The 14,874-nt window shown below is 35.4% G+C and overlaps 1 protein-coding gene and 1 long non-coding RNA gene across 2 annotated transcripts; both read left to right on the top strand.

Annotated features, from left to right (window-relative positions):
- Window positions 1-3,724: 3,724 nt before the first annotated feature.
- On the top strand, window positions 3,725-5,546 carry LOC123659109 (phosphomevalonate kinase). The gene is made up of 4 exons (XM_045594370.1): window positions 3,725-3,959; window positions 4,063-4,156; window positions 4,416-4,612; window positions 5,156-5,546. The coding sequence occupies exons 2-4, from the start codon at window positions 4,077-4,079 to the stop codon at window positions 5,437-5,439; spliced, it is 561 nt and encodes a 186-aa protein (XP_045450326.1). The 5' UTR covers window positions 3,725-3,959; window positions 4,063-4,076; the 3' UTR covers window positions 5,440-5,546.
- Window positions 5,547-8,272: 2,726 nt separating this feature from the next.
- On the top strand, window positions 8,273-13,650 carry LOC123659035. Its single transcript, XR_006743963.1, has 2 exons — window positions 8,273-8,418; window positions 13,572-13,650. It is a non-coding gene; the product is annotated as an uncharacterized LOC123659035 (long non-coding RNA).
- The last annotated feature ends 1,224 nt before the right edge of the window (window positions 13,651-14,874 follow it).

The following is a 14,874-nucleotide window of genomic DNA, read 5'->3' as shown; positions in this document are numbered from 1 at the left end:
AGGTTAGGTAATTAGTACATATGGAATGAAATACTTTCGCTTTTACAACAACGGCACTTTGATCTCAAATATTTCCCATTTTGTTAAGAATTCCAAATTTAGATGTATACAGCTTTTACTCATGCGTTTCCGTTTCGAAAACCGTAATTCATTTGTTTTTTGCTTTTTTGTTTTTCATCTTTGCGAATTACGTCAATTGCGTCAATTTTTTAAAATAGTAAAAAAAATGGGTTCAGTAAAAAGTTTTTTATTTAAGATAAGAATAAAAGATAAAGAGTAATATAGAAAGCAGTATGGAAAGAAATATAATAATTTTTAAAAACTCTTGACATGGGCCTTATTAAACTACCACTGTAAATTAAGGCCCAAAAATAAAATTTTCCTTTCTTATGAAATTATCAACAAAACTTAAAGTATTTGGCATTTTCAGCTAGGGGGTAATAAGGGCACTTTTTAGTTATCACAAAATTTCTTATGCATGACTTAAATAACACATTCTAAATCAAGCTTTCAATAAGGAACTTCGGAATTATATTCATTTAGAAATATTGTTAAACTCGTTCGTTTCATCCATAAACACGTATTGTTAAGTCGTCTTGCTATTAATTTAAATTATTAAGGTTTGTGTTTTTATTAAGTGCTATTCGTTATCAAATCGAGTTCAGTTCCAGAAACTCCAACTTTGTGTGTAATTTTGAATAATTGGGTGTTTAGTTTTATAAGAAACTAGCTGACCCGGCGAATTTCGTACTGCCATATTTTATTTCTCTAATCGCAACTGAGGAAATAAAACCCTTCCGGTAAAATCGAATTAGCTAAATTGGAAATAAAACTGGAGTTCTTAATTGAAAAATTCATATTGTTGTACAAAATGCGTGGGGTGCTTATTATAATGACTACAGGTATACTAAACTATTGTTAAAATATTTACAGCAATGAAAATCAAGCCCCCACTCTGGTAATGTCTGTCGGAAGCCACCAGACAATAGTAAGACAGTACCACCGAAAAGTTTATCGTTGCCTTTCAAATCTCTCATACTTCTATCCAATGCTTCAAGTGCATGCTTATGAGCTATAGTACACTCATTCCAAATTATAATTGCACTCTTTTGCAACACTGAAGTCATTCCACTTTTCTTTTTAATGTTACACACTGCATTTGGTTTGTTGTGAACTTCAATGCTGAATGTGCTGTTCGTCCACCATCTAATAAAGTGGCAGCAATGCTTGACGATGCAATTGTCAATGCAATTTTTTGTTGCGACCGTATCTTTGCAAGGATTAATGATATTAAAAATGTCTTACCGGTTTCACCTGGTGCATCTAAGAAAAAAAATCCACCTTGTTCAGCATTAACAGTCCTCATAATCCGATTATAAATATGTTTTGTTCAGTTGTCAATGATGGCTCATTATTCGCAATAATTGAAGCTAAATCAATTTCATTGTAATGTTTTTTTCGTTGCAAACCTGTGTTAAGAAAATCAGTGGCCGGACGATTAGGGGCTGGCATACCATAATGACTCAGTGGTAAATTTAAAATTAAAATACAGAAATCTTCAATCAACACCAATGCTTCATTATACATCTCTGGTGTGAAATCTAGATTTGGGCATTGGTTTGTTTGTTTGGCTCGATACACGATGTCTTCAGTCATATAATTTTTATATTTTTCCCATAAAATCAATGAATGTGTTGGAAAACACGTCGTCAAAATTATTGCAAATAGTTGACGCATACTATTTGGTGTGGATGTTAACGCTGCATCAGCAATTGTCAAGTCCCAATGATTGTCTGCCTCCAGTAATTTCAATTCACAACATGCTTCTCGATATGTATTGAGCATTCGACCATTAACTGTGCCCAAAAATTCAAAATTTGTTCCAGGATATGTGGTCCAGGAACATTTACCAACAACAAACGCAAAAAGAAACATTCACGTTGTTTTGGATGTACGGTGTAAAGTCGTCCCAATGTCTTGGATTTAAATAAACCTGGTATTGATGGATGTGGTTTCCCTTTTTTACGTGGTTCCCATTTTTTGCCTGCTTTATTAAAGGTAAAATAGCGTGGAACTTCGGTGTACTATAATGTTTTTGCGAATTGGTCAAACTCATCAGATTTTTGACACAATGCAAAAAATTCAGTTAAAGTCGTCTTTGGTGGATCAAGTGCTTTTTGGACAATATTTTTTTCAGTAAAATATACTCGCTGACCATTTTCGAGATGTACTGCAAGATACTGGACAGCAGGATCTCTTTCGTGTAACGGAAAACTAAAAATATGCCAGATAGCCTCGTTACTACTAATGTATCTCCCCATTTGGTATTGTGTTATTTCGTCATTTCGGTTATTATCGGTATATATTATATTTTGTACTTCAAATACGGCCAGATCATCACCTTTATTAACGTATTTGCAAATGTACTTAACGGATTTCACGGAACTACAAAACTCGACATTAATATGAGCCTTATACGTTTTCGAAAGCAGTAGACTACCCACCGATTATCAATTTCAACTTGATTTGTAGAATTTGACATTTGCATATAAAATGTGCGGCCACCATGGTTAGTGTCTCTACGGCGATACAATGGAAAACCATCGATATCCGTAATAGTATCATTCGTAAATGGTTTTGGGAAACGTTTCTTACATTTTCCATTCTCCATGCATGGCGACGTCATGTTAAAAATACCACATCGTCCATGGATCATCTGACTGGTAACAACCTCAAACAACTCTGGGTCAGTTGATGAATCCGGAATTTCGACAGAAATTATTTGATCTATTTCTTCTGGACGAATTTTATTTTCAAGCCGAATCAAAATGTGAGCATGAGGTAAACCTCGGTTTTGCCACTCAATAGAATACGGCCAGCAACATGTATTACCAAAAATTGAATATTTAACGATTAAATCAATCATAGATTTCAATTTTTGCCTAAATACACGTACAACGATATCACGACGATGTACTGATTGATGGCCTGATAATAACAAAGTTTGTATTTTTTCCCAATTTGGGTTACACGTAAATGTAATAAACAAAGCAGGTCGACCATAATGACGTACGTAAGTCATCGCATCTTATATGTATTCTTGCATATTCCGTGGACTGCCTATATAGCTTGAGGGCAAAATAAATAAAGTTCCAATATAATTGGTGCTTAAGTTCTCTTCGACGTTTCCGATAATAGTATCTCGTAAATGGATGTATTCCTCTGATCGTAATTTAGCCTGACTGAATCTAATGAATCGTAAACGTTCACTTTCGATCTTAGCGTATATATCGACAACGTATTGATGGTACAGCTGACAATATCGGAAGATATAATTGTCTTGATTAAATCTAATCATCAATCGGTGCGCATAGTAGTTCATTGAACTAACGTTTTTATTTGTTTCATTACCAGTGGCTGAATCACGCTGTTTGATGTTGATGTGGTATTCATCTTGCCCTTGCCAGAATATCAAAGGATACTGAAGTGCGTCATATGAACGATGTACATCTGAAATTACATTAATAGTTCTATCTCGACGTGTGATTCTAATGTCTCTTTTGTTAGATGGTTCACTAACCATAATAATAGCAACGTCATCTACAGTTGGCGCGTTGAACCTGCCAGCATGTTCCCCAGATGGTACTTTGTCGTATAAGCTTCTTAGAAATAACCAATGATTAATTTATCTGTGGATATAACAACCTTAAAAAAAATTAAAACCAGTGTCAAAACTGTCAATGTCAAGTGTCAAGTCTTGACGGCTTAGTGGCTTAACATGGGCTAATTTCATTGAGCATAGACTAATTTGTTTATGTGATTAAAGATTAAACCAATCAATCAACCAAAATTTCTAAATGACGAATATTTTGTATTTATCGTATGTTGTCTTAATTTTCTGCTATAATTAGATTTAGTAATAGTTTATCGCAGAATCGATTTAATAAAACATAATATAGGTATGTCTTATCTTTACTTTTTCCATTTAAGAATTGCAAAAGAAATAATATCTCAAACATTGGCTTATCGCTTAAACACTATTTATTACGTTGATTGTTTCAGATTAAAACATAATAATGGCTCCTAAAGTAATTTTACTGTTTAGTGGAAAGAGAAAATGCGGAAAAGACTTTTTAACAGATAATTTAAAAATGAGGTAGTATATTTTAGAAATAGATCTTAAATGTTGAGTTAATTATGATATACGTAAGATTGCCGGTGGAGGCTGGATGAGGATTGCAAAAAACCGAGATGTCTGGTGCGAACTTGGGGAGGCCTATCTCTAGCAGTAACTGTGACAGGCTGAACCAACTGTCTGATTAATAATGTTGATATGAAAGACATTGTTTTTAGCATTTGTCCATTAAGTCTGAAAAATCAAATTAATGTTTATTTAATGTCACATTTTCTTTTAGATTGGGTAATGAGTGTGAAATTATCAAAATATCTCAACCTATTAAAAGCCACTGGGCCAAAGAGAAGAATTTGGATTTAAATGAGTTGTTGAGTGACAGTGTATACAAGGAGCAATACCGGCTAGACATGATCAGATGGAGTGATGAAATGAGGGAAAACGATTATGGATGCTTTTGCAGAGCAGCTTGTGAAAATGGTATAATCAGTTTTTATTTAATAACAGTAAAAGTGGTAAAAAAGTGAACTTTTAAATGTCTTTTATTAGGACTTTTTGATATTTTAATATAAGTTTTTAAAACTATAGCAAAGAAAGTAAACATTTAATTTTATAAAGATTTCAAACCTACCATAAATAGTAATCCAGAAATGAGGAAATAGATGCGTAAAAAAAATTAAAAGTCCTCCCCTGTAAAATTAAGAAATGAGCTGTTGTGACTTTGTTGCACCGAAGGTGTGATATATTGCAATAAAGACTAGATAAAGAAATAAATATTGTATATAAAATTCTTGTGTCACAATATTAGATACAATACTCCTCCGAAACGGCTGGACCGATTTTTATGAAATTTTGTGTGCATATTGGGTAGGTCTGAGAATCGGCCAACATCTTTTTTTCATACCCCCAAACAACATTTGCGGGGTCAGCTAGTATATGTATATTTATGACTTTTTTTCAATAATATATTTTATTATTCTGTTGTATTATTTTAATATTAATCATACTGTTTTTCAATTCTAGCTGCAGATAAACCTGTATGGATTGTAAGTGACATACGACGGAAAACTGATGTGCAATGGTTTAAGGAGAATTACGGATCACTAGTAAAGACAATTAGATTAGTTGCAGATGAAGAAACAAGAATTGAGAGAGGGTTTCAGTTTAAAAATGGTGTTGATGATGCCATATCTGAATGTGGCTTGGACGATTTTAATGAATGGGACGTTATCATTGATAATGGTAAAGACAGAAAGTCTTTAGATAGCCAGTTAAATAGTGTTATGTTGTTAATAGATTATTTATGACTAAGGTTTCTTTTGTTCCGTTATTAGGTTGTGGTCTTTATACAGGTATTATTTTGGTGGCAGTAATTTTATAGTCAAATTAATAATTATAATTTTACAGTTGTTAATTATAAAGTACCCGAGTGACCGAGCTTAGCTCAGTATTTTTTTGTAAATCATGTTTTTTGGAAATCATATTTAAATACAAATTACATATTGATAAAATATGAACAATATTTTCCGATTTTATCGACATAATAATAAAAAATATGTACTGGTTATTTAAATAAAAAACATGTTTGCAATTAGAAAAAAGTGAAAAAATTTATCGACCTGGAGACATGGGGATTTGAATGGTCTTCTCGGTGGATCCCGTTTGCCCGATTTCCCACCTGACCTACTACTACTTTATTGATAACTGCGTTAGGATACGAAGGTAAATTTCGCAAATATTAGTAAAGTTGTAATAGCTCAGATGGGAAATCGGCCGGTCGCGATCGACTGAAAAGACCAGTGTTCAAATTCTCGATCTATTATTATTATTATTATTTTTTTTTTTTTTTTATAGGCACTCGTTATTTTTTATTTAATAATGTATGTAAAATCGAAAAATATTATTTTTATTTTATCATTATTATTTTTTAATTATTTTTTTTTTGATTTTTGATTTTTTATATTTATTTATATTTTTTATCATTGTCGGTAAAAAAAATATTCATATTTTATAAATATGTAATTCGTATTTAAATATGATTCCCAAAAAACACGATTTACTAAAAATACCGAGCTAAGCTGACGTACTGAAAAAAATCTATGAAGGTGTATCTGTGTATTATTTTAAAAACATCTACACTTCCGAAGCTATCCAATGAGCTACAACAACCATAATCAAACTCAAAACTAAAGTCTCAAACTCAATTAAAGTGCAAGCACAAAGAATAAATAAAAAATCAATATTATAATTTTATTATATGTGGTCACGATCCTCAGCAGTGAGGAAACGACGAAGAAGACTTACATGATGTTATTTCAATTTATTTTCAACGTAAACACGTGTATGCACTATTATGTTCATTACCACACATACATGTACATACACTAAGACCTACATACACTGAACATATATACACTGACACATTCATGCATTAACAAATACATACACTAACCCATACATACACCATGACACTAAAGTGTGAGTATATTTAATAATTTTATAGATCAAATTGATGTATTTAAATTCCATTCGGTCCGGATGTGGAGGGACTGGCAATCCGTAATACAGGTCTCCTAGTACAGTCGCCAGTCTCTCACACAGATTTTGCCTCGTTATTGTTGAAATTTGTATTTTGTGTCTACCCACAGAATCCAATACGATGAGAAGTGTACAATAATTGTTAGATTAGCTGTTTTCTTAACACAATGAAGTTCAAAGAATGAATCTCAGTAAGAAAGGTACTACGAAAGCTGGAAAATAATTATAAACAGCTTAGTTGATATTTCTCTTTAAAAAAAATTATATTGTTTACATAGCAAGATTTTTGTTTGTATATCATCTGTTAAATTTATTGAAACTGTATTTACCTCCAAAAAAATTTTTTTTTTTGATAAATATATGTATATTTAATTATTCAAGTATTTTCACGCTGTATATTAAAAGATTAATAGAAGACACTGTATTATTCAATGGTTACGGCAGTTAAGAATATAGTCACCCCTCTCTCTTCCCGTGGGTGTCGTAAGAGCGACTAACGGATAACAGAGTTCCACTACCACCTTGGAACATAAAAAGCGGACCGATGGCAGGATAACCGTCCAACTGCTGGCTTTGAAATATACAGGCCGAAGACGGGCAGCAGCGTCTTCGGTGCGACAAAGCCAGCCCTGCGATCACCAACTAACCTGCCCATCGTGGCGTAAAACACATGAGTTTACGACGTTTTTGGCGTGAAATTGTGGAGGCTTATGTCCAGCAGTGGACTACGATGGATGAATGATGGTGAGAGATGTTAATGGCTCTTAAACGAAATCTTCTGGATCTGTACAAAAAATAGACATTACACAAGGATCGATTATGATCGATATAGATATGAATGATCTGCCTTATTATCTTAAAGGTATTTGTGATATAGTCGTGTTTGCTGATGATATATCGCTTATTTTTTTCAAGTTGATTGGGAAAAAATAAATTATGTTGATATGAATAGTTCTTTAACGCATATTCAAGGTTTAAACCAAATAACTTGGATTTTGAAAGCAAATAAAACCAAGTGGTTTGCGTTGCCCAATGTTAAGCATCAAAATTAGGTATAATCGATGATAGCTTCATTTTTAAAAAATAATATTTTATAATCAATTTTCTAATCGATTTTCTATTAGATTTTCTTTAGTCGATTTTGTAATAAGTTTTTTCTAATCGATTTTGTAATCAATTTTCTATTAGATTTTATAATCGATTATCTATTCGATTTTATAATCGATTTTCTGTTTGATTCTATTCGATTTTCGATTCGATTTTCTATTCGATTCTACTCGATTTTTCTCCATTTCTATTGATTTTCCATGCGATTTTCGATTAGATTCGATTCTATTCGATTCTGTTCTATTCCATTCTATTCCGTCCTATTCTTTTCTATTCTGTTCTATTCCATTATATTCTGTTCTATTCTATGAATTAATCTAGACAAATAAATAAAATTAGAATGCTGTACTAAATGGATTTGGATACACGGTACATATACCAAAATATATATATATATATTTTTACAGTTTTTGTCTGTCTGTTTATTTGTTCCGGTTTAACTCTGAAACAGCTAGACCGTTTTACATAGGACTTTCACCGGTAGATAGATGATGTAATAAGGAGTAACTTGATGGATCCGCTTGCGTTAGCTGTGGTCAACACACGTGTTTTAGTGATCTTGGTGTCTTATTTCTTATTGTTTACAGTGTAAATAGTAGATTATTGTGGGATTAGTGGTTAAACTAACATTATTATTGTAGGTAAGTGTTTAATTATAATTGTATTGTAAGTTTAGTGTATATATTTGATTTTAAAAATGGATCTCGATCGTCCTCCAGACCCGCCAGATACGGGTGGTTCTACTGACGATCGAAATACATCTGAATCCTCTTCCTCTTATCAAAATATGAGAAAACGCCCAGCTCTTGATTCTTCCAGCGACTCCTCTTCTAAAAAAATTATTGTACATCCATCCACGGCTAGCCCGTCAATACAATCTCTTTACACACACCCATCCTTTTCCGAAGGCCCTAAGAGTTACTCTGATGACGACAAAGGTCCCTTCATTGTCCATGTTTCCCGTGAAACCCCAGACCCAGCCTCAGGAACTACTATTCGCGCTTTGAAATTCGGCCAATTTTTACACACACACAAAATTGGCTCGGTTGTGAAAGACGGCGTTAAAAATGTAGGCAGAAACAAGATTTCTGTTGAATTTATTTCAGCTCAAACTGCAAATGATTTCTTAAAAAATCCCATATTAGGAATGTGTAAGTTCAATGCTTCTGTACCGACTTACAATATAACTAGAATGGGTCTTGTAAAGGGTATTCCGGTTGACTGGTCAATGGAGGAATTAGTGGAGTCATTAGAGCTCCCATCTGGCTGCGGTTCAATAATGAAAGCTCGTAGGCTTAATCGCAAAAACATTCAGGAAGGCGTAGTCACTTGGGTCCCAACCCAGTCAGTGGTTCTAACTTTTAGAGGTCAAATCCTCCCAAGTAGAGTTTATTCGTTCCATACATCATTACCAGTTGAGACCTATAATTTACCTACCATACAGTGCCTAAATTGTTGCCGTTTTGGCCACATTAAGACACAATGCAGGTCACAGCCAAGGTGTTACAAGTGTTCACAATCGCACACAGGTGAGTCATGCGACGTAACTAAAGAAAATGCCACTTGCTTACATTGCTCTGGTAGGCATTTTACAACCGAGAAGGACTGTCCTGAATACCTCCGTCAAATTAAAATTAAAACCGATATGTCCACGGATAACATATCCTATATAGAAGCATCCTCTCGCTATCCTCCTGTTCGTCGGTCATATGCAGAGATGACAAAGGAAATGTTCACTCCCCCCGTATATGTTCCCACTTCCTCAACACAACCTCCTTCTTCACCGAATAGGTCCTATCGTAAAACGGTAACGCATTATCCTCGTCCCGTAGCCGCTCTAGGCAAAGGGTACGATAAACAAGCCCATCAATCCATTGTAGGTGACATCCCTTCCTCTCTCCCTAATGGTTGTGCACTAAACAACCCTCAAAGTCCCTTAACCCCTTATAGTAGTAACCTATTAGAAAACCTCGTCCAAATGATCCTCAGTATTATTACTACATGTAATGATATGTCCTTACCGCCCAACGTTGCCGCATCACTTGCTCAACTCTTTTCTATTCTTAAAAATGGCCCCACTCAGCTTCCTTCAATGGAACTGTAAGAGCATCCGCCCAAAAAAACATGAAATCCTATCCTTAATCAACCTGCATAATCCTGCCATTATTGCCATCTCTGAAACATGGTTAGTTCCAGGTTCTCGTTTTCGGGTTCCGGGTTTCTTCTGTTTGAGAGATGACAGAAGTGATGGGTATGCGGGTAGTGCCATCCTCATTCGGCACAAAATCCCCTTCTCCCAAATCCCCATATCCTCCCCCAGCCAGCACATCAATGCTGTTGCTGTTAGATCCTGTGACATTTCCTTTTTATCTCTGTATATTCCTCATCCTAGTCCTTCCCTTATCCCTGAACTCCGTTCTATCTTTTCCTCTCTTCAGGGCTAGTTCTTGTCATGGGAGATTTCAACTCCCATCACACCTCCTGGGGATCCCACCTTACTGATGGTTTTGCTCTCCTGTTGTTGGACGTCTTTGATGAATTCAACTTTTGCATTCTTAATGATGGTTCACCAACTCGGAGAGCTTATCCTAATCAGAACCCCAAATCTGCTGTAGACCTTTCCTTAGCCTCCCCTTCCTTAGCTTCTATGTTGTCCTGGAAAGTCCTCCCATCCACTTTTGGCAGTGATCACTTTCCCATTATCCTTGCTATGCACTTACGACCTTCCCTGCCTTCTAACCCTATCCCTATTATTAAATTTAAATTGAATTTTTCTAATTTCTCTCCTTATGCTGAATCTGTTGATAGCATGATTGACATCCTCCCTGATTCTCAAGATGATGGAAATATTTTAATTTGTTATGATCTTTTTCTTAATGCTATTTTAAATTCTGCTAATACCCATTTTCCTAAAAAGCACCACTCAAAAACACGTTTGCTTTCCACCCCCTGGTGGGATGAGGATTGCAAACGTCTGGCTGAACTAAGATCGGAAGCAGAAAAGGCATACTCTCTGAACATGTGCCCTGAAAACTTTATCAGGTATCAAAAATTGGATGCCAAGTTTAAACGCTTGGTGTCAAAAAAGAAAAAATTTTGTTGGGTTCGCTTCTGTGAATCCCTTACTCCCCGCTCTCCTCCACGTCTAGTTTGGAACCAACTTAAAAAATTTCGCCGCTCCCTAGCCTCTGATAGCCTATCCTCTAATGATCCTTCTGTATGGCTTAATGATTTTGCAGACAAACTCGCCCCTCCTTTTGTCCCTTGTGAGGACAACATCTTTACTTCAATGCCAGCATCTATCTCGGATGAAATGGATGCCCCCTTTTCTTTTTCTGAGCTTCAGTGTGCTCTGAATGGATTGAAAGATTCAACACCTGGGGAAGATGGCATTCCATACTCTCTTATCCAAAATTTAAATGATAAAGCAAAACATTGCTATCTTAACATAATTAACACCTTGTTTATGACAGGAATCGTCCCGCAATCGTGGAAGTCTCAAATTATTATCCCAATATTAAAACAAGGTAAAAATCCCTTAGACAGTAATTCTTATCGTCCTATTGCTTTATCGTCTACTCTGGCAAAAGTTACTGAGCACCTTTTGAAAAATCGCCTGGAATGGATAGTGGAAAGTAGAAACATTCTGTCTCCCTCCCAATTTGGCTTCCGGAAGGGTTTCAGCACAACTGACAGTTTAAGCTTACTCACAACAGACATTTGATCAGCTTTTGCTAAGGGAGAATATCTTGTAGGCATTTTTCTGGACGTAGCGTCTGCATACGATAGTGTCCTTCTTCCGATACTCAGGCAGAAAATGCACCAGCTGAGTATTCCGCCAAGAATGGTTCATTTTATATGTAGTATGCTATCTTGCAGAACAATATCTGTGAGACATCCACTATTTGTGCTTCCTCCCAGATTTATCTGGAAGGGTCTCCCTCAAGGCTCTGTCCTCAGTCCCTTGCTCTATAGTATTTATACACATGATCTCGATATGTCTGTTGATAGCTTTTGTAACATTTTGCAGTATGCAGATGACATTGTTTTATATCATAGCTCAAATTCAGTAGAAAATTTATCTTTTCGACTTAACTCTGCTTTGCATTACCTAGGCCAGTGGCTGGGTGACAACGGTCTATCTTTATCGATAAACAAATGCCAGGCTGTCACCTTTACCAGGAAAAGAGTAGCCCCTGTCTTTGATTTGGTTTATCAGGGTGAGCGCATCAACCTGGTGGACAAGGCAAAATTTCTTGGTATAATACTCGACAGCAAACTGAATGGATTTTCCCACATAGAATATATTTCCAAAAAGTGTGAAAAATCACTTAATGTATTAAGAGCAGTATCAGGTGTATGGTGGGGTGCACATCCCTACTGCTTAAAATTAATTTATCATGCCCTTGTACGTAGTCATATGGATTATTGTCTGTTTGTTTTAGACCCTATTACTAAGTCACTATCACAAAAGTTAAATAAAATCCAATACAAAAGCCTACGGATTATCCTAGGTGCCATGAAATCGTCGCCTACTAATGCCCTACAGGTTGAGTGTGTTGACCCTCCTTTGCAAATCAGAAGACAATTTTTAAGCGATCGTTTTGTCATAAAATCATTACAGCTGTCTTCCCATCCTCTTTGGCCTAAACTCAACAAGCTCTCCCAACTCTGCAACCCAAACCGGCCACGTTCTTACATTTTAATCAGCTACACCAAATTTTCAAACCTCCCAAATCCTCTCTCAACCTTTTGTATCAATCCCTTATTCTCTACTTCCTTCAAAGCCCTTACCTTCAATGTTCCTATCGTCACAGATTTGGGTCTGAAAAAAGGAGATCCTGGTATAAAGTTAAAATTTCAAGAAATTCTTCATCAAAATTGGTTAAATCATCATCATATATATACCGATGCATCTAAACTTTCCCCGTCCAGCTGTGTTGGTGCTGCCTGCTGGATCCCTAAATTTAAAATCATTCTCCAATTTAAGTGTCCCCCTGAAACATCTGTGTTTTCCGGTGAAGCTATTGCTATACTGGAAGCCATCCTCTTTGCCCTCTCCCATGACTTAGGACCGACGGTAATTTTCACTGACTCACTAAGTTGTCTCTTAGCCATTAAGGAAAATCCCTTTCGTAGCAAATTGAAAATTTCTATTGTTTTTAAGATTAGAGAGGCTTTGCTCTCTTGCAGTCAAAAGGGTCTGCATATTCTGCTCGTCTGGATTCCAGGCCATTCAGGCATTGCAGGCAATGAGACAGCAGATTCATGTGCTAAAGCTGCAATCCAAACTGGTATCCTTGATCACTACAAAAACTCCTGCCAAGACCTTCGTTCCCTAGCCAAAATCCATATGGACAAGTCCTGGAATTTATCTTGGAGTTCATCAAAATTGGTAAAGGGTAAATTTTACTCAAACATACAACCAGACATCCCAAGACGCCCTTGGTTTTCTCTTCATAGACATGCTCGTCGTTGGGTAACATCTAGCATATGTCGCTTACGTCTTGGTCATGCGTGTACACCTGTTCATCTGACCAAAATCAGAGTTCGTGACCACTCATTGTGTGAATGTGGCCTTGACGAAGGCACGGTTTCCCACATCCTTTTTTCCTGTCCCAAACTCATCCGTCCTATATATGACCCTATTGTAGATTTTTGTGTAAATATTTTGAAATAAATAAAATTAAGTTGTAAATAAATCATGTGTCTGTCCTAGTGTAATTATTTTGTAATAGTTTAGTTACTAACAGCTGTAGTCTTAGTTTAACATTAAATGTTTGTGTTGTTTTAGGTTATGGTGTAACAATGAAAGTCTGACTATTTTGCCTGTTTTCAAAATTAAATAGAGACTGTTATCTCTACTGCACCGACCAATTAATCTCCTTCGTGTGTTCTCCACTCTACGTGACATTGGCGGAATCAACCGTGCTACTTTGGCACAACTGAAAGCCATTAAACCAATCAATCAATCAAGGAGTAACTTAAGGAGGAGTAACTTTTATTTTAGAAATTTATTTATTTTATAACTCTGCGAACTGAATAATAACTGTTTTAGTTAAATTCCACGCGGATTAAAGGGGGCCATTGACGGTCAGTTTAACTGATCAGTTGGACTGATCAGTCCAACTGATCAGTCCAACTGATCAGTTTTTCGCGTCAGTTGAAATATTTGCCCATTGACTGGCGTCACTCCGGCCCTTCAGTTTTCGTCCGACCGGGCTGTTTAAAGGACGTGTAGGTACTACCTATTTTTGTCGAGAAAAAAAATGGATTCCGATTAAGAAGAAGAAACATTAATTCTTAAACGGCTACTGTTTGTTGCCATATACTGGTCTACAATGATCTATAATTTTATATGAAAATTTTTTATTATTAGTTGTACCTCATTTGTAATAAGTATGTCAATGGGCAATCGATCATGCACGGTGTCGTTAATGCCATTACTTATAAATGTATTTATTTTTTTCTAAGTGTTATTTATATGTATTTATAAAAAAAGTATCTACATCAGCCGGCAGTTACCTATACCACAAGCATTACATTGATTACTGTAGGAAGAAACGACCGTGTGTATATGTTATAAATATGTATTAAATAAATAGTAGGTGTAAAATAAACCTTTTTTTTTTAATGTTTCTTCATTCATTCTGAATTTTCATATTTTTCAATAAATTCTGTCGTTATGACTCGTCTAGGGGACACCGTCGCCGACGTTTTAAATACAAAAACTACACTAGTGCACTCTCAATCACCGCGGACGCTGCTAGCAAAATGACGCGATTGGTTGGAATGACGATTACACACACACACGGGCAGTTGGGCGTCGGGCTGTTGATATTTTTTAAAATATCGATATATCGATATTTTTTCGATTTGATTTAATCGCCTTTGTTTAAAAAAATAAATAAACATAAGTCGGCTCAAAAATAATTTACACAGTTTATAATACAGTATATTTGTAAAACAAATTAAATTATAAGTGTATTAAAATGTAAGCTTCTAAGTAATTATTGTTCAATTTTAATAAAACAATAATGTGTACTAATATTCAGTAAGAGTTTTTAAAAATACTCGTTGTTTTATATGCGCAGTTG

The sequence above is a fragment of the Melitaea cinxia genome, chromosome 13 (genome assembly GCF_905220565.1).
Source record: "Melitaea cinxia chromosome 13, ilMelCinx1.1, whole genome shotgun sequence".
NCBI classification, from domain to species: domain Eukaryota; kingdom Metazoa; phylum Arthropoda; class Insecta; order Lepidoptera; family Nymphalidae; genus Melitaea; species Melitaea cinxia.
Note: the sequence above shows the minus strand (reverse complement) of the source record. Positions and strands in the feature narration are given on the sequence as shown.

What these genes read in the sequence shown, in the direction of transcription:
- LOC123659109 (XM_045594370.1), top strand. Translation starts at nt 4,077, where the DNA reads ATGGCTCCTAAAGTAATTTTACTGTTTAGTGGAAAGAGAAAATGCGGA. An exon ending in ACAGATAATTTAAAAATGAG is followed by an intron (nt 4,157 to 4,415) that starts GTAGTATATTTT and finishes ATTTTCTTTTAG; the next exon opens with ATTGGGTAATGAGTGTGAAA. An exon ending in CAGAGCAGCTTGTGAAAATG is followed by an intron (nt 4,613 to 5,155) that starts GTATAATCAGTT and finishes TTTCAATTCTAG; the next exon opens with CTGCAGATAAACCTGTATGG.